Source organism: Bombus fervidus, chromosome 1, assembly GCF_041682495.2.
Source record: "Bombus fervidus isolate BK054 chromosome 1, iyBomFerv1, whole genome shotgun sequence".
Lineage (NCBI taxonomy): Eukaryota > Metazoa > Arthropoda > Insecta > Hymenoptera > Apidae > Bombus > Bombus fervidus.
The window spans coordinates 7100276-7127051 of NC_091517.1; the positions used below are offsets into that span (position 1 = coordinate 7100276).

The 26776-nt window shown below is 34.1% G+C and overlaps 4 protein-coding genes across 6 annotated transcripts in view; 3 read left to right on the top strand and 1 right to left on the bottom strand.

The window, feature by feature from the left end:
- Fws (Conserved oligomeric Golgi complex subunit 5 four way stop) overlaps nucleotides 1–26776 on the top strand; it is a 221738-nt gene that overhangs the window by 191225 nt on the left and 3737 nt on the right. The window lies entirely within an intron of this gene.
- Pgant35a (polypeptide N-acetylgalactosaminyltransferase 35A) lies at nucleotides 65–3311 on the top strand. Of its 2 annotated transcripts, none has more exons than XM_072006247.1 (7): nucleotides 65–218; nucleotides 338–686; nucleotides 820–1501; nucleotides 1590–1707; nucleotides 1772–2260; nucleotides 2323–2454; nucleotides 2526–3311. In XM_072006247.1, exons 2-7 carry the CDS (start codon nucleotides 338–340, stop codon nucleotides 2685–2687), a joined length of 1932 nt encoding a protein of 643 aa, XP_071862348.1. In that variant the 5' UTR covers nucleotides 65–218; the 3' UTR covers nucleotides 2688–3311. The 2 variants fall into 2 exon arrangements, with proteins under 2 accessions (XP_071862348.1, XP_071863150.1); XM_072007049.1 differs by having other exon boundaries at nucleotides 105–271.
- On the top strand, nucleotides 22559–24329 carry LOC139986325 (transcriptional adapter 1). 2 transcript variants are annotated; one of them, XM_072001598.1, is made up of 5 exons: nucleotides 22559–22859; nucleotides 23075–23111; nucleotides 23199–23408; nucleotides 23476–23988; nucleotides 24068–24329. In XM_072001598.1, the coding sequence occupies exons 1-5, from the start codon at nucleotides 22789–22791 to the stop codon at nucleotides 24200–24202; spliced, it is 966 nt and encodes a 321-aa protein (XP_071857699.1). In that variant the 5' UTR covers nucleotides 22559–22788; the 3' UTR covers nucleotides 24203–24329. The 2 variants fall into 2 exon arrangements, with proteins under 2 accessions (XP_071857699.1, XP_071857780.1); XM_072001679.1 differs by lacking the exon at nucleotides 23075–23111.
- Carmine (AP-3 complex subunit carmine) lies at nucleotides 24549–26774 on the bottom strand. Its single transcript, XM_072023012.1, has 9 exons — nucleotides 26604–26774; nucleotides 26243–26427; nucleotides 25932–26166; nucleotides 25696–25855; nucleotides 25486–25599; nucleotides 25243–25422; nucleotides 25006–25164; nucleotides 24865–24915; nucleotides 24549–24797 (listed from the first exon to the last, which is right to left on the bottom strand). Exons 1-9 carry the CDS (start codon nucleotides 26636–26638, stop codon nucleotides 24663–24665), a joined length of 1254 nt encoding a protein of 417 aa, XP_071879113.1. The 5' UTR covers nucleotides 26639–26774; the 3' UTR covers nucleotides 24549–24662.

Sequence of the window (26776 nt, forward strand, 5' to 3'; positions counted from 1 at the left end):
AATATTTACATTTTCTATTGCACACATATATCTATATAAACACATATCATAAAATAATTAGAAATCAATAATGCAGCTGTTATACGTTATACGGGTAAATTACAAAATGGTGACACATAGTATCTAGTAGTAACATCGTTGTGTGCTCTTTTTATCTTTAGAATGCACTTTCATCAGATAGTCAGAATTTGAATAAGGCTAGAAAGAAGTATTCCAACGTAAGTTGGAGCATATGTAATCTTTTGCTTGCCGTAAATTGCTTTTAATAAAAGTAATGTTAGTAGTAAATATACCGTTGTATATAATACAAGCTATGTTATTTTTTTATTCTCTACAGATGATGTCAACAAGATATGTTTCTTTTGTATCTGGAATAATAATAGCTTCATTAACATGGGCCTCTAGTTTATATCTTTATTCAAGATTATCTCAAAATACTAATACTGCAAATCCAACAATGTTAGTATTAGAGAATTCAAAGTTAGGAAAAGACTCTCAATTTTATCATAAAACTTATAGTAATCAACATCTTAAATTTCACAATAATTTAATTGCTCATCATGACAAACAAAGTATGATAGATAAAGGTACTTATAATTTAAGGAGAAATGCCTTTAAAAATAGTGACAAACTATTACAACAATTACAACCTGTACCAGTAAAACCTGCTGTTACATTAGGACAAGGTATATTCAGAGAACTAATATTTATTTTAAATTCTTGATATAACATTTTTTAATATTATTTATCATTATATCATGTATAATTGTTTTTTAAACCATTAATTCGATTCCATATTGATATTCTATTTATTTATAGGTTTAGATGAACTAGGAATGGTAAAAAATTTTGAAGATCAACGAAAACGAGATGAAGGATATAAAAATTACTCCTTTAATATATTAGTGTCAGATAATATTGGGTTGCATAGAGAATTACCAGATACGAGGCATAAATTATGTGAAATACAAAAGTATTCATCTAAATTACCAAATGCTAGTATTGTTATATGTTTTTATAATGAACATTATATGACACTTTTAAGATCCTTGCATTCCATTATTGATAGAACTCCTGCAAATCTTCTACATGAAATTATCTTAGTAAATGATTGGAGTGATAGCAAAGCGTTACATGAAAAAATTAAGACATACATTGCCAACAATTTTAATGGTAAAGTGAAATTTTATAAAACAGAGAAACGAGAAGGATTGATCAGAGCAAGAATGTTTGGTGCAAGAAAAGCAACTGGAGAAGTTTTAATTTTCTTAGACAGTCATATAGAAGTAAACAAAAGGTGGATAGAACCTCTCCTCTCACAAATTGCTCATTCAGAAACTGTCATTGCCATGCCAGTTATTGATATAATTAATCCAGATACATTTCAATATACTGGTAGTCCTCTGGTAAGAGGAGGTTTTAATTGGGGTTTACATTTTAAATGGGATAATGTGCCAATTGGTACATTTGTCCATGATGAAGATTTTGTAAAACCTATAAAGTGAGAATATATGTGTACTTATTTAGTTACATGTGTACTAATATAACAGTTTCCTGTAATATATATGTTAGCAATTATTATTCAATAGGTCTCCAACAATGGCTGGAGGTTTATTTGCAATGGACAGAAAATACTTTACAAAATTAGGAGAATATGATGCTGGTATGGATATCTGGGGTGGTGAAAATCTTGAAATATCATTTAGAGTAAGATAATCATTTTTTTAACCATATATTTTTCATTCCAATAATAATTTGTAATGTCTTTTAGATTTGGATGTGTGGTGGAAGTATTGAATTAATACCATGCTCAAGAGTTGGACATGTATTTAGAAGAAGGAGACCATATGGTACATTTGATCAACATGATACTATGTTGAAAAATTCATTACGCGTCGCACATGTTTGGTTAGATGAATATAAAGATTACTTTTTAAAAAATGTTCAAAAAGTTGATTACGGTGATATTTCGGAAAGATTAAATTTAAGAAAGAGATTAAAATGTAAAAATTTTGCATGGTACTTAAATGTAGTATACCCTGAACTAGCATTACCAGATGATAATAAAAATAGATTAAAAGATAAATGGGCAAAAATCGAACAGAAACCAATACAACCCTGGCATTCTAGGAAAAGAAATTACACTGATCAATATCAAATTAGACTTTCTAATTCAGCGTTATGCATTCAAAGTGAGAAAGATATTAAAACAAAAGGTTCTAAGCTTATATTAGCACCATGTTTAAGAATTAAATCACAGGTAACTAAATACATTATATCTCTTCAAATTAAGTTTCTTTAAATTTATTTCAATTTTCATAGATGTGGTATGAGACTGGTAAAAACGAATTAGTACTTGGCCAGATGCTTTGCATGGAAGGAGCTGAGAAAGTTCCAAAGCTTGGAAAATGTCATGAGATGGGTGGTAATCAAGAATGGCATCATAAAAATACTGTAAGTATTTATTAGTTCTCTAATATTTACAATTTTAAATTATATTTACTGAGTAAATATATTTTGTTTAGAATAACACACCTATATATAACATGGCAGCTGGCACATGTTTGGGAATAATGCGGGGAGTAAAAAGTACACAAATAGTAATGGATTTGTGTACTAAAAAAGATACAAGCTCTATATCATGGGATTTGGTACACTCTAAAATTCTTTTAAAAGAAATTAGGTGACATCAAAAGGGCGATGGTAGTTACAGAAATAAAAGATAAAAAATAGATTTTTAGAGAACAAAGGTAATAAGAGGAAAATTATCATAAATATTATCATAAATTTTAATAAGCGTTTGTGATATGGAATAGATTATTATGAAAGTTTTAGGATTTTTATATTGTTTTATAGATTGCATTCTTTAATATTATTTTACATTATGAAGATGAAATAATAATTATTATTATTAAAAATGTATAAAAGTAAAAATTGAATTTTTTAAAGAATTTTAAATACAATTTTAACCAATTTGTAATATTATGGAACGGTTACTATAGCTAATATTTCATTAATAGAAATGAATTTCTTTGAAAGTAGAAACATATAAAACATATACATATTTAATCATGTGTGTAAATATGTACATATACATATATTTGTACATACATTGTAACTTCAAGTCAATGTAAGTCAATGCAGTTAAATGCATATGTCAAGCTCATACGTCGTATGTTATGTGGTATCGGAACCATAAATAATGTGTCATCAAGGTTTAAGCTGAAGATCCACTGGCAAGTTACGCTAATCCAAGAACATTTGCCTCAATCTACTTATATGGAGCAGTTTCCATTAGCAAACTAAACTGGCCCAGCCACTTGAAAAATCGATTCTGTACACATATATGGAACCATTTCTACTTAAGCTAAGTTCAAGTGCCTTGGAGACCCATTTAACTCGGGCTAGCATGAGATTGCCTCGTGACCTTACAAAAGCTTATCAAGGAGCCTTTTCTTCAATGATTTTATATGATGATTTTAATGAGTTTAATCAATTGTTCCGATAAAATTTCGGAAAAGTCACGTACCGAAATCCGTTACCTTCAGGACAAAATGTATGTCGCGCATCGTAACAAAACAACATATAGATTTTCTGATGACCCACACACCTTCACGTGTTTATACTCGCACTAGACAGTCTTACAAACCACCTACAAAAATGACATCTAATCAAAAAATTAGTACGTCGATCATTCGAAATAGCTATTAACCAATAACATTATTTCTATGTAGCTGGGAAACCTAAAAGTTAACGTGATTCGATTCAAGCAAATAGATAGTGTTCTTTCGTCCAGTCGCGGGGAGACGGTCGCGTTGTAGCGTGTCAACGGGAGTCGTAAATTCCCGCTACGATTGCACGAATCGACACCACGAGCAGGGCGATCCCCTTATTTCTTTTGGGAGAATAGGGGGTGATTGGGTTGGAATATAACTGGACTTCACAGTTATATAATATATGTACATTTATTTACACTGGATTACAATAATTATGACGTGAACCGAACGTGTTTGAATTCGTCGTGTCGGAAAGCACCGTGATGGACCCGAAGGTTGATCGATTTAATAGATAGAGCACCGAGAACTTGACTGAATGAGTTATGTTAGAACTTGACTGCCCGATGAGTGTTAGAATAGAGAACTTGACTGTCCGAGGGATATTAGAACAGTGAACTTGACCGCCCGAGGGATATTAGATGTGATAAACCCGTCTCGTACTATTTAGGAAGAAAGCACGATGTGAGTGTATCCTTGCTGAACTAAGAACGCGGATTCGTAGTTCACACTTTTCGGTAGAAAAGTGAGGGTAACGATCCGCGATGTCCATTGGTTCTAGCCAATGTTAAGAAACACAAGGAGAAAGTCTCTTGCATGTGTGGTGCCCTTGTTCCTGGGGAAAAACCAGCTATTTCGCTGGGCACATCTGCTTTCTCCGTAATCAGTAAGAGCGTGCAAGAAACCGAAGGACTGTTTAAGGGACCACTCATAAACCGAAGATGTTTATGTGAATAGAATTGACAACCAACAGATGTGGTTTATGGTGGTTCCTTGGGTCTATTGCGGGTCAGTGTGACGATGAGCAGGACTCGGCGGCCTGACCGTGAGGAACGTCGCACGGACTATCTCGCGTGACGTAACAGATAGATCAGATTAGATTCTCTCGAAAGTATAATATTGACATAAATAATGAATGTCGTAATGAAAAAGAAATTTTCTATCATAAAATACGGTATATACATTTGGCTGCTAATTGACAAAAACCCAAAATTTATTAATTTCATTTATGTTTTTAAACCCTCGCAACAAGTTTTTTGTGCACTACTAATAAATTTTTGACATAAATAGATAAATAATTTTTTATAAGGAATGCTATGATGAATCGATTAATGTATTAAAAAATGTAAAACATTTCATTTAAAAAAGTGAAGTTGATCTCCTTCGGTTCCCGAACAAATTTTACGATACAGCCATGAAGAAATGGCATATAGCTTTACAGTGATTTCGACATACAACATGTATTTTCAAATTTTCTATTTCCACTTTTATTCGCCTTAATCGCAAATATTATGTCCATTGCTCCCTAACTGTTTGAGTCTCAAGCAGTGCAATCACGCTGTTTAGATTTTGTGTCGGAAAGGACGACTGACGGTATTTTCTATTTCATTGTTATCTTCTCAATAATTTTTATTGAACAAAACTTGAAATATTTACAAACTAATAGTATGCATATATAATGATATAGATGTATTTCATAAAGTAACAAATATGACGAGCACTGTTGCGTCGCTTGGTTTTCTTCGCAATTGATTAAGACAAGCGTTATCGTACTGTTCGGGATATTTCGATCCTGTTTTTTCAATGACCCCTAGGACTTAAATGGCTGAACAAGGTAAAAAGATCATGATAATAATTGTCGATATCGCACCCATTTCATTGATTTCAATAATTTTTAGATATGTTGTAGAAATCAATATTTTGAACAACTTTTTGCGATATATATAACCGCTGCTTAGCTTTAGTTTACGAGATATTCACAAGAAATTGTCGGTACCACTACAGTACATTCTGTCTATAATTGTGTGTCCCTAACAGTGTCACAAATAGTCACAGGAGCCATAAATTAGCGATAGAAAAACCAAGGGAGTCTAACGAACATTCTGCAGGCCATCGAAACAACAACGTAGAGAGTGTTCCAGTCTCAGAAAACAGTAACAGCATAGCCAACTCTGACCTGTGCCCCGGCGATACCCCCGACGATACTCCTTCCATAGGAGCCTCGTGGAAACCCATAGTATATAAACCTTCCTAAAATCAGCTCTCTACATTCTCTGTTATAACTCTAAACCGTCACTCTGTTGGATTCATACAATAAATTTTACTATTATATCTAAAGTTCAATTCTTTACCTTATTTGTGAAACGTTCGAACCGCGACGCGAGGAGGTCACCGGTGATCTGTCAATTTCGTGATTTCCCGTGTCTCCGACGTGACAACAGCATATGCGTCTGTTTGGTTGTTGACCGCTGGCTGTTTATCTTCTGTTTATAAACGAGGAGCTTAGAAGTTCTGTGCACAACGTGTATTTGTGAGACTGTAAGAAATATCTGGTGTAACCTAATTAAAAATGAATAAATGTAATCGATGTATTGGATTTGGGTTAATTTTTTCAATCTAAGCCACCGAGAGGCGACCGGAAACGCCTCCGCAAAATAAGAACAATTGTACTTTTCGTAAAATAATATCAGTTATCCATTCATTTACTATCTTTATAATTACATAATTTATTATTTGTCTACACTTCACGGTGATCGGATTGAAAAGCCTAACCCAAACCCAAACTTAATACATTAATAATATTCACTTTTAATTGAATTATAAGTTGTAACAGACATTTCTTATAGTCTCACATATGTACGTTGTGCATAGAGTCTTTAAGCTCGGTCGACCCTCATTTATAAATAGAAGCTAAGCGATCAGCAACCGGTAACCAATATGCAGAGTTATCCATTTAAATCGGAACACGCGTTCACGAGAACATATCGAGTCTCGCTCGGGCAACCGAGGCGAACAGATGTGTGTAAGCAAACGTGTGCTCCAGTCAAGTGATTCAGAGAAGTGCTACGAATAGTGATAGTGACAAACAATGTAGCAGCAGATATCAACAATCAAGATTGCAACCAAAGGAGAAAAATATTATATAAAAGGGTCGTTAGATTTACCAGGCTTAAAGCAACAACAGCAAAATAGTAACTACCAAAACGATATGGAAACAGAAGAAATGGAAGAGCAGTGGAGACAGGAGGAGTGCAGACACGATAACGAAAGAAGTTACCAGGACGAAAACTGGAAGCTAGCAAAGACTAGCAAAAAACGTAAAATAATTCCAGGCCAAGTGCTGCAGGAAACCCAGATACAGAAAAGCAGCGATGGCTGCAAGAATTACCTTTAAGAAACTCCTTCAGCTCATTAACGGAAGAAATAGACAATGACCCGACAAGCAAAACCACAACTAAATCACCTTACATATCAAAACCACCACCAATATTTGTTGAGGCTCAAATAATAGACCCGCTTATTGAACTACTAAACAATATAGTCGGGAAGGATAACTACACAATAAAACAAACAAAATTAGAACAAGTAAAAATTCAAACAAACACCCCAGAAGTTTATAGGAAAGTGATAAAAGAACTAAAGGAAAAAAATGCTATATACCACACGTACCAACTCAAAACGGAAAGAAGCTATAAAATAGTTATAAGAGGTTTACATCCAAAAACTAACACAAAGAAATTAAGTGAAGAATTAGGAAAAATTGGCCATCAAACAAGAGCAATAAACAATATGACAAGAAACGATACGAAGCAACCATTACCATTATTCTTAATAGAACTTGAATCCAGAGCCAATAACAAGGAAATTTATGAAATCAAAAAAATACTAAATACAATTGTAACAGTGTAACCACCACGCTACAAAAAAGATATACCACAATGCATGCGGTGTCAACAATACGGACACACAAAAAATTATTGCAACAGAAGCCCGGCATGTGTTAAATGTGCAAAAAATCACCTAACAATACACTGCCCATACACAGGAAAAATAGAAGAAGTTAAATGCTATAATTGTAACGGAAACCACCCAGCCAGCTACAAAGGATGTGAAATAAGGAAACAAATACAACGTAAACTGTTTCCTCCACTTCGCAACAGATCACACAATGACCATCAACCACAACAAAGTATAACGGATAACGAAATAACATTGAAAGCACAACACGAACTAAACGCTATAAGCAGAAACATAGATCCCCAAGGTAAACGAAGCTACGCACAAGTAACTAAAAACATTAACAAACCAACGCTTGCAAACAATCAGAATGAAAACAATAACATCGAAGACGTTACAGACATCAAAGAAATGCTCAAACAATCCATTAAAGGTATGGAAATGTTAGGAAAAATGGTAAGTGATCTAAACACAATACTAAGACAACAAGCACAACAAACAACAATCATGTTACAACTACTCACTAACTTGCTAAGTAAAAAATAGAGATGGACATTTTGAAAATAGCAGTCTGGAACTCCAATGGCTTGCAACAGCGAGCCCACGAAACTAAAATATTTTTGTATAAAAATAATATTGATATACTACTTGTCTCAGAAACACATTTCACCCTAAAAAACTACATGAAAATACCGTACTACACCATATACGATACCAAACATCCCTCAGGTAAAGCACATGGAGGAACTGCAGTAATAATAAAAAATGACATCAAGCATCACTTACATAGTCAAACAAATCAAGAACACTTACAAGCAACCACTGTCACAATACAAACCAATGACAATTACTTCCAGATGTCAGCAGTATATGTACCTCCGAGACACAAAATGACACTAAAAAAATGGGAAGAGTACTTCCAATCCTTAGGCGACAAATATATAGCGGCAGGAGACTTTAACGCAAAGCACACATTATGGGGTTCGAGAATCAACACGCCGAGAGGTAGAACATTAGAAAAATACATTAGAAGCAGCAACCTCAACGTACTATCTACAGGAAAACCAACGTACTGGCCGACAGACCCCAATAAAATATCTGACCTGTTGGATTTTCCAGTAACAAAAGGGCTAAATGTAAGTAAATTAAAAATAACAACCAGCCTCGAGCTTAACTCCGACCATACACCAATTATAATAGAATATACAAGCAAACCACTACTTTATAACAAGTCAGAGTCGCTTTGCAATAAAACCACCAATTGGCAAACTTTCAAAGAGCTAATCGAAAACAAAATCAACTGCAATATCCCGTTGAAAACACCTGAACACATTGAGCAGGCAGTAGCAACTTTGACAGAAATAATACAGGAAGCAGCGTGGGCAACCACCACCTACGAAACAAATAGCAGGCAATCAAAACTTATTCCGCAGGACATCCTAGACAAAATCAGGGAAAAAAGAAAAGTGAAAGCAAAATGGCAAAAACAGAGAACACGAGAAAACAAGAAAAACGTAAATAAACTTGCAAAGGAATTAAAGAATAAAATAAGGGAACATCATAATAACGAATTCTCAAAATTCATCGAATCACTATCCGCGCATGAGAATACCAACTACTCCCTATGGAAAGTCACTAACAAAGTTAAGAAAACAATAAAAACAATCCCAGCAATCAGAAAAATGGACAACACATGGGCCAGAACCAACGAAGAGCAGGCAGAAGAATTCTCAAAGCACCTACAAAATATATTTTCGCCGTATGAAATTAATAACAGCATCCCTGGACGGCAAACAAATGAAGAAGTGGAAAATGCCAGCAACACAACTGATAAACACTGCACCATACTCAGCACAACAGTGCAAGAAGTTACAAACTTAATTAAAGCAACAAAGACAAGTAAAGCACCAGGATTTGACTTGATCAATGGGAAAATCTTAAAAAACCTTCCCCCAAAGGCAATAAGACTAACAACGATAATATTTAACGCAATTCTAAGAATACAGTACTTTCTTACACTATGGAAAATAGCACAGATAGTAATGTTACCCAAACCAAACAAAAACCCACATCTAACTGCATCCTACAGGCCGATATCATTACTACCTGCGTTTTCCAAATTATTAGAGAAAATAATATATAACCGCTTAAAACCAACAACAGAAAAAGAAAAACTAATACCGAACCATCAGGAATAAACACTCCACAATAGAACAAATGCATAGACTCGTCAATGAAATCTTACAGTCGCTTGAAACAAAACAATACTGCACAGCACTCTTTATGGATATCGAAAAAGCATTCGACAAAGTTAACCATGAAAAACTTCTTCAAACAATCAAAAAGCAATTTCCAGAACAAATCTACAAACTACTCAAATCTTACTTAAACAACAGAACCTTTGTAGTAAAAATAAATGATGCATACTCTGAAATTAAGGATATCAAGGCAGGAGTACCGCAAGGAAGTGTCTTAAGACCAATATTATACACACTATACACGGCAGATATACCAACAACTGTCAACAGCAAAACACTGACGTTTGCGAACGATACGGCCATACTAGTGAGGCATGCAAATCTAGAAACGGCCGCCGCACTACTACAAGAACACACTACAAAAATAGAAAAATAGCTGCAAAACAAACAAATAAAAGCGAACACCAGCAAGTGCAACCACATAACATTTACACTTAGAAAAGGAAAAACACCAGATATCCAACTGAACGGCGCCCACATAGCACAAACAAAGCAAGTCAAATATCTAGGAATACATTTAGACACACGCCTTACATGGAAGCACCATATAAAATCAATAATAAACAGAATAAGTGCAAAAAGGAAGCAGATGTACTGGTTAATCAATAGAAAATCTAAATTAAGCACAATGAATAAACTAAATATATACAAAACAATAATCAAACCAATCTGGACATACGGAGTCCCATTATGGGGGACGGCAGCAATGAGTCACATAAGCAAAATAGAAATGGAGCAAGCAAAAATTTTAAGGACAATAGTTAACGCTCCATGGTACGTCAGAAATGAAAACCTACGAAAAGATCTAAAAATTCCAACAGTCAAAGAGGAAATCGCTAGATACGCAAAAAAGTACAAAGAAAGACTTGCAGCACACCCAAACCAGCTGGCTGCTGAAACAAATAAAACCAAAATAGAAAGAAGGCTGAAGAGGAAGCATCCCGCAGACCTCGAAATAGAGATGCAATAGGAAACCTAGAAGATGGAACCCCGCTGGGGGTAACCATCCACATGCTATATTTTATTTATTTCTATTTATTTTTATTTTTTTATTTTTTTATTCTTTTATTCTCTAAGCTATAACATTTTACCAAATGTCCTTCTGGACAAATTGTAAAAATTTAATAAAACAAATAAAAAAAAAAAAAATTTGTTTCAGCAGCCAGCTGGTTTGGGTGTGCTGCAAGTCTTTCTTTGTACTTTTTTGCGTATCTAGCGATTTCCTCTTTGACTGTTGGAATTTTTAGATCTTTTCGTAGGTTTTCATTTCTGACGTACCATGGAGCGTTAACTATTGTCCTTAAAATTTTTGCTTGCTCCATTTCTATTTTGCTTATGTGACTCATTGCTGCCGTCCCCCATAATGGGACTCCGTATGTCCAGATTGGTTTGATTATTGTTTTGTATATATTTAGTTTATTCATTGTGCTTAATTTAGATTTTCTATTGATTAACCAGTACATCTGCTTCCTTTTTGCACTTATTCTGTTTATTATTGATTTTATATGGTGCTTCCATGTAAGGCGTGTGTCTAAATGTATTCCTAGATATTTGACTTGCTTTGTTTGTGCTATGTGGGCGCCGTTCAGTTGGATATCTGGTGTTTTTCCTTTTCTAAGTGTAAATGTTATGTGGTTGCACTTGCTGGTGTTCGCTTTTATTTGTTTGTTTTGCAGCTATTTTTCTATTTTTGTAGTGTGTTCTTGTAGTAGTGCGGCGGCCGTTTCTAGATTTGCATGCCTCACTAGTATGGCCGTATCGTCCGCAAACGTCAGTGTTTTACTGTTGACAGTTGTTGGTATATCTGCCGTGTATAGTGTGTATAATATTGGTCCTAAGACACTTCCTTGCGGTACTCCTGCCTTGATGTCCTTAATTTCAGAGTATGCATCATTTATTTTTACTACAAAGGTTCTGTTGTTTAAGTAGGATTTGAGTAGTTTGTAGATTTGTTCTGGAAATTGCTTTTTGATTGTTTGAAGAAGTTTTTCATGGTTAACTTTGTCGAATGCTTTTTCGATATCCATAAAGAGTGCTGTGCAGTATTGTTTTGTTTCAAGCGACTGTAAGATTTCATTGACGAGTCTATGCATTTGTTCTATTGTGGAGTGTTTATTCCTGAATCCAAATTGATGGTTCGGTATTAGTTTTTCTTTTTCTATTGTTGGTTTTAAGCGGTTATATATTATTTTCTCTAGTAATTTGGAAAACGCAGGTAGTAATGATATCGGCCTGTAGGATGCAGTTAAATGTGGGTTTTTGTTTGGTTTGGGTAACATCACTATCTGTGCTATTTTCCATAGTGTAGGAAAGTACTGTATTCTTAGAATTGCGTTAAATATTATCGTTGTTAGTCTTATTGCCTTTGGGGGAAGGTTTTTTAAGATTTTCCCATTGATCAAGTCAAATCCTGGTGCTTTACTTGTCTTTGTTGCCTCAATTAAGTTTGTAACTTCTTGCGCTGTTGTGCTGAGTATGGTGCAGCGTTTATCAGTTGTGTTGCTGGCATTTTCCACTTCTTCATTTGTTTGCCATCCAGGGATGTTGTTATCAATTTCATACGGCGAAAATATATTTTGTAGGTGCTTTGAGAATTCTTCTGCCTGTTCTTCGTTGGTTCTAGCCCATGTGTTGTCCATTTTTCTGATTGCTGGGATTGTTTTTACTGTTTTCTTAATTTTGTTAGTGACTTTCCATAGGGAGTAGTCGGTATTCTCATGCGCGGATAGTGATTCGATGAATTTTGAGAATTCGTTATTATGATGTTCCCTTATTTTATTCTTTAGTTCCTTTGCAAGTTTATTTAGGTTTTTCTTGTTTTCTCGTGTTCTCTGTTTTTGCCATTTTGCTTTCGCTTTTCTTTTTTCCCTGATTTTGTCTAGGATGTCCTGCGGAATAATTTTTGATTGCCTGCTATTTGTTTCATAGGTGGTGGTTGCCCACGCTGCTTCCTGTATTATTTCTGTCAAAGTTGCTACTGCCTGCTCAATGTGTTCAGGTGTTTTCAACGGGATATTGCAGTTGATTTTGTTTTCGATCAGTTCTTTGAAAGTTTGCCAGTTGGTGGTTTTATTGCAAAGCGACTCTGACTTGTTATAAAGTAGAGGTTTGCTTGTATATTCTATTATAATTGGTGTATGGTCGGAGTTAAGCTCGAGGCTGGTCGTTATTTTTAATTTGCTTACATTTAGCCCTTTTGTTACTGCAAAATCCAACAGGTCAGGTATTTTATTGGGGTCTGTCGGCCAGTACGTTGGTTTTCCTGTAGATAGTACATTGAGGTTGCTGCTTCTAATGTATTTTTCCAATGTTCTACCTCTCGGTGTGCTAATTCTCGAACCCCATAATGTGTGCTTTGCATTAAAGTCTCCTGCCGCTATATATTTGTCGCCTAAGGATTGGAAGTACTCTTCCCATTTTTTAAGTGTCATTTTGTGTCTCGGAGGTGCATATACTGCTGACATCTGGAAGTAATTGTCATTGGTTTGTATTGTGACAGTGGTTGCTTGTAGGTGTTCTTGATTTGTTTGACTATGTAAGTGATGCTTGATGTCATTTTTTATTATTACTGCAGTTCCTCCATGTGCTTTACCTGAGGGATGTTTGGTATCGTATATGGTGTAGTACGGTATTTTCATGTAGTTTTTTAGGGTGAAATGTGTTTCTGAGACAAGTAGTATATCAATATTATTTTTATACAAAAATATTTTAGTTTCGTGGGCTCGCTGTTGCAAGCCATTGGAGTTCCAGACTGCTATTTTCAAAATGTCCATCTCTATTTTTTACTTAGCAAGTTAGTAAGTAGTTGTAACATGATTGTTGTTTGTTGTGCTTGTTGTCTTAGTATTGTGTTTAGATCACTTACCATTTTTCCTAACATTTCCATACCTTTAATGGATTGTTTGAGCATTTCTTTGATGTCTGTAACGTCTTCGATGTTATTGTTTTCATTCTGATTGATTGCAAGCGTTGGTTTGCTAATGTTTTTAGTTACTTGTGCGTAGCTTCGTTTACCTTGGGGATCTATGTTTCTGCTTATAGCGTTTAGTTCCTCTTGTGCTTTCAATGTTGTTTCGTTATCCGTTATACTTTGTTGTGGTTGATGGTCATTGTGTGATCTGTTGCGAAGTGGAGGAAACAGTTTACGTTGTATTTGTTTCCTTATTTCACATCCTTTGTAGCTGGCTGGGTGGTTTCCGTTACAATTATAGCATTTAACTTGTTCTATTTTTCCTGTGTATGGGCAGTGTATTGTTAGGTGATTTTTTGCACATTTAACACATGCCGGGCTTCTGTTGCAATAATTTTTTGTGTGTCCGTATTGTTGACACCGCATGCATTGTGGTATATCTTTTTTGTAGCGTGGTGGTTCCACTGTTACAATTGTATTTAGTATTTTTTTGATTTCATAGATTTCCTTGTTATTGGTTCTGGGTTCCAGTTCTATTAAGAATAGTGGCAGTGGTTGCTTCGTATCGTATCTTGTCATATTGTTTATTGCTCTTGTTTCATGGCCAATTTTTCCTAATTCTTCACTTAATTTTTTTGTGTTAGTTTTTGGATGTAAACCTCTTATAACTATTTTATAGCTCCTTTCTGTTTTGAGTTGGTACGTGTGGTATATAGCATTTTTTTCCTTTAGTTCATTTATCACTTTCCTATAAACTTCTGGGGTGTTTGTTTGAATTTTTACTTGTTCTAATTTTGTTTGTTTTATTGTGTAGTTATCCTTCCCGACTACATTGTTTAGTCGATCAATAAGCGGGTCTATTATTTGGGCCTCAACAAATATTGGTGGTGGTTTTGATATGTAAGGAGTTTTAGTTGTGGTTTTGCTTGTCGGGTCATTGTCTATTTCTTCCGTTAGTGAGCTGAAGGAGTTTCTTAAAGGTAATTCTTGCAGCCATCGCTGCTTTCCTGTATCTGGGTTTCCTGCAGCATTTGTGTCTGGAATTATTTTACGTTTTTTGCTAGTCTTTGCTAGCTTCCAGTTTTCGTCCTGGTAACTTATTTTGTTATCTTGTCTGCACTCCTCCTGTCTCCGCTGCTCTTCCATTTCTTCTATTTCCATATCATTTTGGTTGTTATGATTTTGCTGTTGTTGCTGTAAGCCTGGTAAATCTGATGACCCTTTTATGTAATATTTTTCTCCATTGGTTGCAATCTTGATCGTTGATATCTGTTGTTGCATTGTTTGTCGCTAACACTATTCGTAGCACTTCTTTGAATCACTTGACTGGAGCACACGTTTGCCTACGCACATCTGTTCGCCTCGGTTGCCCGAGCGAGACTTTGTTGTGGTTGATGGTCATTGTGTGATCTGTTGCGAAGTGGAGGAAACAGTTTACGTTGTATTTGTTTCCTTATTTCACATCCTTTGTAGCTGGCTGGGTGGTTTCCGTTACAATTATAGCATTTAACTTCTTCTATTTTTCCTGTGTATGGGCAGTGTATTGTTAGGTGATTTTTTGCACATTTAACACATGCCGGGCTTCTGTTGCAATAATTTTTTGTGTGTCCGTATTGTTGACACCGCATGCATTGTGGTATATCTTTTTTGTAGCGTGGTGGTTACACTGTTACAATTGTATTTAGTATTTTTTTGATTTCATAAATTTCCTTGTTATTGGTTCTGGATTCAAGTTCTATTAAGAATAATGGTAATGGTTGCTTCGTATCGTTTCTTGTCATATTGTTTATTGCTCTTGTTTGATGGCCAATTTTTCCTAATTCTTCACTTAATTTTTTTGTGTTAGTTTTTGGATGTAAACCTCTTATAACTATTTTATAGCTTCTTTCCGTTTTGAGTTGGTACGTGTGGTATATAGCATTTTTTTCCTTTAGTTCTTTTATCACTTTCCTATAAACTTCTGGGGTGTTTGTTTGAATTTTTACTTGTTCTAATTTTGTTTGTTTTATTGTGTAGTTATCCTTCCCGACTATATTGTTTAGTAGTTCAATAAGCGGGTCTATTATTTGAGCCTCAACAAATATTGGTGGTGGTTTTGATATGTAAGGTGATTTAGTTGTGGTTTTGCTTGTCGGGTCATTGTCTATTTCTTCCGTTAATGAGCTGAAGGAGTTTCTTAAAGGTAATTCTTGCAGCCATCGCTGCTTTTCTGTATCTGGGTTTCCTGCAGCACTTGGCCTGGAATTATTTTACGTTTTTTGCTAGTCTTTGCTAGCTTCCAGTTTTCGTCCTGGTAACTTCTTTCGTTATCGTGTCTGCACTCCTCCTGTCTCCACTGCTCTTCCATTTCTTCTGTTTCCATATCGTTTTGGTAGTTACTATTTTGCTGTTGTTGCTTTAAGCCTGGTAAATCTAACGACCCTTTTATATAATATTTTTCTCCTTTGGTTGCAATCTTGATTGTTGATATCTGCTGCTACATTGTTTGTCACTATCACTATTCGTAGCACTTCTCTGAATCACTTGACTGGAGCACACGTTTGCTTACACACATCTGTTCGCCTCGGTTGTCCGAGCGATACTGCCTTCCCGAAGGTGACACGAATTGTTGGAAATTGCTAGGCTGATAATTGCCAGCTGCGGCCCCCGCGGGGAGGACTTGCTTATGTGAGTCTATGGGGGCTGGCAAATCCACGTTCCCGTGTTGAAGTGGTCACCATTTTTAAGAAAACTCTACATCTGGTCTTTTAGTTTTCTCAAGCACTAAAGCCATCGACAGCGTATAGACAAAAGACTGGGATGAAGGCAAACCGTAAACAGTAGACAGGCGACGATGGCTTCAGGGTTTTCAGTCATAGGGTAACACTGCTAGCGCGCGGATCTGGACCAGCTCAATTATACTCCGACTTGTATTTACACTTCAGTATTTAAAATATATTTTCTACCTTACAATTTATCCACGCGTTCCTTTGTTCACATACATCTAATAACCTCAACATCCCGAAACCAGGGAGGACCGTCGGGACAAGCGTCCCGCTTACGTGAGTCCTTTATGTACACCGCAGGGAAGGTCGCCGGGAGTGTAAGACGTTTAAGTACGGTTACACTCTCTCTACGTGGCCTTGGGTAGTAGCGCACCCACGATCCTGAAGCCAAGAGTGGGACCGTTGGGATAAGTTCCCGGGTACTTTATACTTTGAGGCCCCCGCTTACATAAGTTCCATCCGGAACTGTCGAGCACGGTTAGCAAATCGCCGACCAGCAGTGACGTGGCCGTACATCCACACGATAGTCCCACCAATGACTAAGGTTGGTACCACGGGGGTTAAGTAAAAGCCCGGAGGGAGTTGCGACCCCTCAATTCGGCCAATTTAGGCTTGGACTCGTGGTGGCAGTGGTTGATGGCCAAGATGCTGGCAAGATGGTGGATTTAAGGGGTATTGGTTCCCTCGAATGGCCGTCGGCGGGTGAGCAGCGTCCCACCTGCTCTGGAACCGTCCTGGAGAGGCGATAGGGCTTAGAAAGCGCTCCGTTCGACCTGAAATGAGTGACAGCCCCTGCAAGCTTAACTAATCCAGGTAGCAAGGTACTGGGTACCTTGTACGCTGGTTGGGCGTAACACCAACCCCTATGGCCCTAGGGTCCAGTATGGCGATCTACGCTAAGGAATGAACACGTTACCAAAAGACACATTAGATGTCCAACTGCGGCGGAAGGTTGCGTGATTGCGTTCCTCTGACGTCACTGGCTTCGCTGAAATGATAACGCTTCCGCTGCTGGTTTTGATGTATTCACGTAACACTGTGTGGTCACTGCTGAGTGCACTTTTCAATTAACATATATCCGATTCGAAGGACCATGTCTATTCGACCAGTCGCGGAGAGACGCAATCGCGAAAAAGCGCGTCAACAGGAGTCGTAAATTTCCGTTACGATTTGACAATCGACGCCACCAACTGATCGATCCTCTATTTCGATTAGGATAATAGAGGTGGTTTAATTAGTATAATACTTGATTAACAGTTCAAAGATATTATATATTTCCAACAACTTTGTAAAGAAGAGAGTTACGCTGGTGCGTAAAGTATAAATTAAGTAGTGAATGATTGACGGGTGTAAACCCAGTAAAGATATGTTGACTGTTCTAAAGATAATGAACCAGTGAAGTCCAGTGACGATGCTGTTGTAAAGGAAAACTCTTACTCGGTGGTGATCGCCCTACCACTGGTCGCTTGCAGGTGGAATCCCGGGAAACGTGGGAAAACCCACGTTTCCTCAATTTTTATCTGATGGAACAATAATCATAAGGAACCTCTTGACTCGAAGATGTTTTATGCCAATTGACGGCCTTAACGGTAAATCAAAAAGCCTCGTTTTATGACAGTTCGTTAGAATTACTGTGATCCGCTTAATTCTATGTGCACAGCTGGTGGCCACCTTGAACGTAAAGAGTCACCGGATGTAACATAAATCAAGCCCTCACCACATGGTATGTAGGCCAGCGATTCCGACGTTTCGCGCTTGCGATTGCCTGGATTTCGTCATTCTGGGTTCTAAGAAGAAATAGCGAAGCCACTTGAGGTTGTTGAAAGTTATGCACTCCTCTTCGCTATAGCACAAGTTGACGAGCTTTGGTTGGCAGTCTTTTACGTGGCTGCGACGCGGAGGGTACTAGGGCCTTTTTTTATACAGTCGTCACCGTAGACGAACATAAAAGCAAAACCACGCTATCGCGAATTCACTTTTAATGCTTCTTACAGTACCGAATCGCGTTACCACTAACGAACTAACGAGTGTCAGTAAAATTATTAAGTAACAAATGAGTGTCCGGCTTAAGAATCGTGAATGTTATAATTTCGAGGTACAAACAAGGGCCTCTGTTGTCCGTCAAGGATCGCGTACACAAGGTCGATGTCTTGGGGATTACGATGCCTTGTAACACGTAGAGAACAATAAGGGTTTTCTAGAAAGATTTGGCTACGAGGTGATCAGAGTGATGAACCTTCTGTCAAGAGGACTGTGAACTGAATCAAAAAAGCTTAACACTTACCTCAGAATTTTCACAAGATTAAGATTGTCGAAAACCAATATACGTTTTATCTACAATAACATACATATTATAAATCTCTTTGTATTCGCTCCTTACAAAATGAATGAGATTGACATGCTTCCTCTATTATTTTATCGGTGAAATTGTAGAATCGCTACGTTTGCTTCGATTTCCATGGTTGATTTTGATTTTGATGTTGTTTGAGTATGTCGTTTTGAGCTTTTTTCTTTGCATGTAACTGTATGTACAGTAAATTCTGCCTGTAATTGTGCATCCGTGGCATCATATGTGTCTGTATTAATTTCCAATGACCGGATAGAACGACTTGCTCGAATCTTAACGCTTATCTTCTGTTTATTTATTTTTTTTTTTTATTTTTTTATTTTTTTTTATTTTTTTTATTTTTTTTATTTTTTTATTCTTTTATTCTCTAAGCTATAATATTTTACCAAATGTCCTTCTGGACAAATTGTAAAAATTTACCAAATAATCAATAAAAAAAAAAAAAAAAAAATCTTCTGTTTATGTAGACAAACGAGAATAGGGCGAGTTTGGGACAAGCTCCGTGCATAACTGCATATGCAAGATTAATTCATGATTTAAGAGATAATTTTTTTGAATTTGACCACCACGAGACAACGTGGTATGCGATAAAACTTATTAATTCTCTGAGTTTTTATTTATTGATTTAATCTATAGAAGATTACAATACATATTAAGATTGATAACTTAACACAAAGATGCTTAATAGATTGCTCACCTAAGATTGTAGCCAGCGATTGCCTTTTGTTTACATACATAACATTAAAGATAATGACATACAATGGCACGAGAAAAAAAGGGAAGGAGGAAGAACAATGATTAGTATGTTATCGTGTATCGTGTTCGTGTCTATTTATATCGTCCGTTAACCCCTTGTCTCACTCTTAACTCCCGATTGCTCCGGCCACAATAAACAAGAAGGTCGGTTACGTGTCGAGTCATTTAGCTGTTTAGCCGTGTGCTTGCACAAATTGTATGCGTCTTATGACATGTACATTTCGGCGCAACAACAGAAATTGTGAAATAATAAATACATTTGAGCACAACTAATGCTTTTAAGATGTCTGGGAAATAATTATGATCGATTCATCAGTGAACAAAAATGATTTATTATTTGAAAGTAGATAATGTATCAATTTGTAAATTAATACTTAGTTTAAATTAATAATGTTTTGAGAAAACTCGTAGAAAATTAGTAATCTTCAACCGTGTGATATTTTTCGAAACAATGAAACAATAGGAAACACAATATCGCTACCATCATTATCATTATCAAAAGGATCTACCGAATCACTGTCCGCAATAATAACACACTTCTCACTACTGCCATCAATATTAAATTTTCTTTTTGCTGACATGATAGGTATAAGGGCCGTTTAATTCTTTTAGGCAATTATAATCCAAACGTGTGAAAATAAAAAGAATTACACATAACTAAAGAAAATATCAAGGACAACTGAACCACGAGTCTGACTCGTGTTGTTTACCTTTGTCTCGAATGAAATATCACGAGCCAGGCTCGTATTGTTTAAGTTTGGTCCGAACAAAGTACCACGAGTCAGGCTCGTGCTTATTGTTTTTAGGCCAAATTTCTTACCACGAGTTTCACTCGGTTTTATATGACAAGGGGTTAAACCTTTGCACTCGAGGACTTCTTCAGTCGGGCGTAGCAGCTACTCCGGATGATTTAACGTATACGTGACGCGTGTCTTACAGCCAGCGTAAATTGATTTTATGTACAAGTTAACTTACAAAAACATTATATTCTAACAATTTATCTATATTTACATCTTTGAAAATATGATTTTGTAATATTAATTTCTATATTTTTTTTTTTGTATGATAATTTATAAAGCATTCACTAAGATGCATTCTTGAATATAATTGATCTCATTCTTCAACAGTTCAAAATCAAGTTCATCTTCATTTGAGCTAATTTCACTTCCAAAAACCATTTTTTTAGGGTTTCTAAACTGTAATGCTTCTGCTATGATCGTCGAATCCGAAATAACGTTAGAGACGTTGTCAGAACCATAGTTTCAGAGGGATATGGGATTAAATATTTCATTTCCATTTTAAAGTCTAACACTGTACACTTCCTAACAAAGAACACAAAGAGCTAAGGAACCAATTTACGAACCAATATTGTATTCTCATCAATTGGAGATGTCGAAATCTAGCATAAACAGGGACTGTCGCCCCTCGAGTGCAAAGGGTTAAACGTAAAACGAGTCTTAGCAGCTAGGACGTTGCTTGATATTGTACAGCGACAAGTATGATCAAGGAAGATTCATAAACTCAGTCAACATAACCGAATTTTATAACAATATCGTATTTGGTTTCATTTTAATCGAGAACGTTCCACTAATATGTTAATAAAATTTTTATTAACAGAAAATAAAAAATGCAGAAGTTTATAACTTATAATGAAAATACTAAAGGCGAACTCAAAGCAATCACATTTACAATACGTTCTATAGAAGTAACATAGGCCTTAGTATAACAAAAACATTCTCACGAGGAAAATAAATTTAATGTTAAATCTAAAAAATTATTGTGTATGAAGAATATATTAGAATTACTGCATCATTTCACTGATTTATTATCGTTAGAAAGCAAAGATTTTCTTTTCTCCTCTAAAAGAAATATAATAAACGATTAATTTCTCTTTCTGAGGCAACTGAATTTATTTATAGCGCGGTTTTGTTATTCTAGTATTTATCTATCTCGAGTAGGAAAATATGAACTTTCCCATAGAACAGTATAATGAAATAGGCCTTTGTAGTGTGAACCACAGCAAATATATTTCGTTTGTGGTGCAACTAAGGTTCTTGTATATGCTAACGTGCAACACCTTCAGCACATGGCCACATAGTGCAGCACTTGTAGTATAGAACAACTAGAACAATAGGTGTGAGTTCTTTATCTTCAAGGTTGGAATCAACAGCTTTAAACCTAGCAAACCATTTCCGCACAATTCTTTCAACTATAGCGCCGTCACCATAAACAGCGCATATCTTATTTGCTGCTTGTGTTGCATTTTTGCCTTTTCAGTAGAAAAAAGCATCAAATGCCTATAACGTGCTTTATTTCCTCCAATATTTAAGAGCGTATAAAACTAACAAAGATTAATGTATCCTAACCAAACTTTTTTCTAAAAATGCCTGAAATATCACCTTTTAGTATATATACACATGTTATTTGTTTTCAGTCATTCTGATATATTCAGACCTGTCCTAATGCTACCTACCAAAAATCGGCACGAACTTTCCGAGCAACCTAATATTTTTTCATTTTCACACAGAGAAAATTTACTATCTGGCATAATTAAATGTTAAATTATCTATAAAAAATATCAACTTTTTATAAAAAAAACTTCGTTGCTACTTGCTTATTGCAAATAAATTTTTGAGTGGCTTTTTCAAAGGCTTGATATTGCACAAACTAAAAATGAATCAAAAATTTCAATATTCCGAAATTCGGTACGCTAATTTAGGATAATATATACGCTTGCTCGAATGAAAAATATCGAATGCTTATATTTAAAAATTTTCATTACGTACCTTTTTCTACGGCGATTTCTCCAATTATCGAACCGATAAGCGAAATCGTGTTATAGAAATATTATGTTATATGAGAGATATCTGTATAACTATAATTTATAATTGAATGATATTTATTCTTCATTTTCAAGTATTCCATATAAAACATTCAAAAATTTATAATATTAAACAATATACATACATAAATATATACATATACATATGTATATACTACATTGTATATTAATATGGAAGTCAGTATAAAAATTTTTATTAAGAGACTTCATTGCTTAGAGAAATGTCACAAAATTATAAACAATCAGTATAAAACTTATCGAAATATATGAGTAACAGTGTAATTAAATCAAAAATATTACAGTACATATAAATACAAATTGAAAGCAATATTTAAGGATTACGTTGAAATTGACCATACTTATAGGTTATTCTCTATAGAGCTTATTTCTCTCTCAAAAATGACAACGTCAAAAGAATTAAATTTAGCGAGGAAAAGTCTTGTAGCCTCGCTTGGTGAAAATGCAAAAGTGTAAGATATATTTTATTAGTTTAAGAAAAAGGTTATTATATACCCAACGCATTTGGAAAAAAATATTTTACATAATTTTCATTATAAATAGAATATTATATTTCAGAACTTTTTATCATTTTAAATGCTTAAAATCTTCTTATTTTTTCTGTTTTTTATATAAAATATTTATAAATATTAAAGTATAATTCTTAAAAATCTTACATTGCTGATAGGTACTTTGAAAAGATGAAACTGTGGTTTCAAATGAAGGTATTTAGTATTATTGTGACATTTTAATATTTAAAAATAGTTTATAATATCATTAATAATGTCATTCATAAAATGTTATTATTTTAGACAACGAAAGAAGAATTTGATTGTGAAGCAAGAAATATCATGACAGAAGATCAAGTTCATCTTCATAATGAATTTCTTCTTTGTTTATTTAATAAAGTTAGAGGTTTAGCTGCTGCTACACCTACACGGAAGTTAGATCGTGATAAAGCTATAAAAGAAAAGAGGCTAAGATTAAAACGCAAATATAGAACTGACAAATCAAATTTTGAGGTATAGAATTATAGTCAATTTATTTATTTATACATAAACTATAATATCTTTTATATTTTATATTTAGCCCGCAGATATGTATGTTGAAGTATTAAGTCAAACCTCATCACCTGTTGGAGATGAGCCTATCGGAGCAAATCGTTCTAGTGCTCAAGAACTTGTACTGCCAGATAGAACTTTTGTTTTAGCAAGATTAATGCTTGCAGCATGGGAAAATAATATGGATGGAGCAGAAGAAAGTACTGCACATATAGTTATAGCAGCTACACAGATCTTTTTAAAAAATATACTTACAGCAATATTTACAAGAAGAAAAGGGTATGCTGTTAGAGATGGTTCATTTATTTATAATATTGGAGAACCAGTACCTAGTTCATGGAAAAGAAATTCTACTCACATATTAAGATCATCGGACTACACTGTAACAGAAATAATAGATCCTTATGGTCAAGTGCCTATGATAAAACCAAATATTGAAGAAGCAGAGCAAGCTACAGCTTTTGCTTACGCATGTTCTCCACAAACTATTCCACCTTCATTAAAACCTGTTAATACATCTGATTTACAACATACACTAAAGGTTAGGGAAAGTAATTCATTGTAACTATTTAAATAATGCTTAATATTTTATGGTTTAATATCTGTTTTATTTCAAACAGATGTATAAAAATCTTGTTAGTAATCATACAATTTATGCAACTAATATGGAACGATTATTTACATATGCAACACATCTAACATGGGAAGACCTTGAAGTTAAGAGATTATCACGTCATCAACCTATTATAGATTAATTTATTTAATAGTCTAGATTATTTTTTAAAACAAGTGTTTTAAAACAAGATCGAAATAAGTTACTTATATTATTTATGACATTCTTTTATAAAATATACTTTGCTAATAAAATAAATTTTAAATTAATTTCAAGTTTATAATTATATTCTTTTAATATTTTCTTTCCCTCTTCATAAATTTTGTCACTAGTGCTTATTCCATTGCCAGTGAACACGATTTTTTATTGTGTCATTAATAATATAGTATACTTGAAATCATTTACATTAAAAAGCATAATGAAATGCTTGACTGTAAGTACATTCAGAATGAAAGTTTAACATATAATGCAAATAAAAATCAAATTAATTTGTTTTACAAGATTTTATTATTATTTACTTTTAATTATATATATTCTTATGAAGTTTAACACACATATTTAATCTTATGATTGATATGAGAAATGTTTCACATTATTCTTATTTACATTCTAATTTGAAATTTTCCTGCTTTGGTAATATATTTCACACCTTTAAATGGTTTATATTTTTCTCCGTACATATCTAATCGATTAACTTTTAAGCCAGAAACTGCCAACTGATTGATTGTAAAGTGAACCTAAAGTAAAATAATTGTTAAACTATATTACATACAATAGTAATACATATATATAATATATACATACATTAATTGCAGGATTAGATTCCATTATACTGGCAGAATTTTGAATAGTAATCTAAAAAATTAATTTTTTAAATTAGTTTTTAATTTATGTATGTTTACTTACACCCTAAAAAATTATTTTATAATCGTATAATTATTTTACAGAGCCTCTTAAGTTTGGTAATTTGGAAACATCTATCCTTCCAATATCCCATAAGAGTATTTTGCTCACGGGATCAAATGAGTATTTTCCTTGATTTGGAGTTAATGTACAATTTAAAACTATTTTTGGCATAGGAATTTCTAATGTAACATTTTCTACCTAAAATATATATGCATTAAAATTATATCAGTTTTTTTACATTTCTACATAAAAATATAAGAAAAATATAATGCACACAGTTCTGCCAATGGTTTGCTTTGGCCCAACAGTTATGTCTAATCTCCCACCTCCTAATTCCTTGAGACTAATATTATGTCTTACATATATTGGAATTGCCACAATACTTTGTGATCCTATGTGATAAGAAAGAAGACGAAAATTACCATCTGGTGGAATAAAGGAAAGTATTCGTTCTGACTGGGAAAAAAAGTATTCTATTAATGATGTAATTAATAAGTTTAAACTTTTACTTGTTCTTACCTCCCATCTTTTAAATCTAACACAAGGATGAAAACTGACATCATCAAATAATCTGGGATTCATGAAAGAAAGTGTTAAATCTGGCATACCACTTAATTTTATACAACAGTCAATCTATAATTTAAACATATAATTATACAATATATTTATTGCATAAATATTTTTATCAATAAATAAATCAGTATTGATAATATTAGACAAAAAGCATACATAGCCTTGAATTTCTGCAAACACAGTTGCACCAGTTCTATCTATAATAGCATCAACTTCTTCTACAACATCAAAATATGCTTCATTATTTGTATATTTAACACCAGTACGCCTCCAAGGAACATTAGATAATTGTCCACTTGGTAATGTTGCACTAACACTATAATTTATATATAAGATTAAATATATATATCAATTTTTATATTTTACCTCAAATATATAGTTAATATACTTACTTAGATTTTCCTGTTACAGTATTTGCGATAGTTCTTAATATATTTGGTGGTTTAATAAGTTCCTTCAAAATATTAGATTCTGTAGCTAATGGAAAACCATTGTCCAACATTTCATCTAATAATTCATAGACAACCACATAATTTTCTTTTATGATAGTTTCTGTACATTCACTAAAATAGTCTTCAAAAGTATCCACTACTCTGTGTAAAAATTCTATCACAAATAATGGCGGAACTATAAAATAAAAATAATATTTAAAATATATTTTACAATCGAAACAATTTATTAATATCATATTATGAATAAATACCTTCTGTCATGCATACCGCAACAAAAAACATATTACAACGATATATACTAATGAGATAATGATGAGGTGTAGCTATTACAGGTGGTGTGTCTTCAGGAGATAAAACTCTTCGCTGTTGATCAAAGAAGTAGTCACATAATGACCGTGCCACTGCACTTTTCCAATGTTTTTCCATGAAAACATCTCTAAGGATAAACAGTATTTTAAGTTTATGAAACCCAGAATTGAAATTTTTTAATCATATATAAAATCTTTTGAAATATGTATAAAATACGATATATATATATGATCATATGCAAATTTCTAACCAAATACTTGTCAGATACCAAATATATATGTTTACTCACGATTTAATACTTACCCTGACGAGTTGATAATAAAAAGACTATGTATCATTTTTTTAAAGAAATTGATCTGAACAGTCCACTGTTCAAGTTGTTTGTCAATTTTATTTTGATATGTTACATACACTTGACATATGGTTCTGTATTTATAAATTGTACTAACACTAATGCATGAACCTACATTTATTAT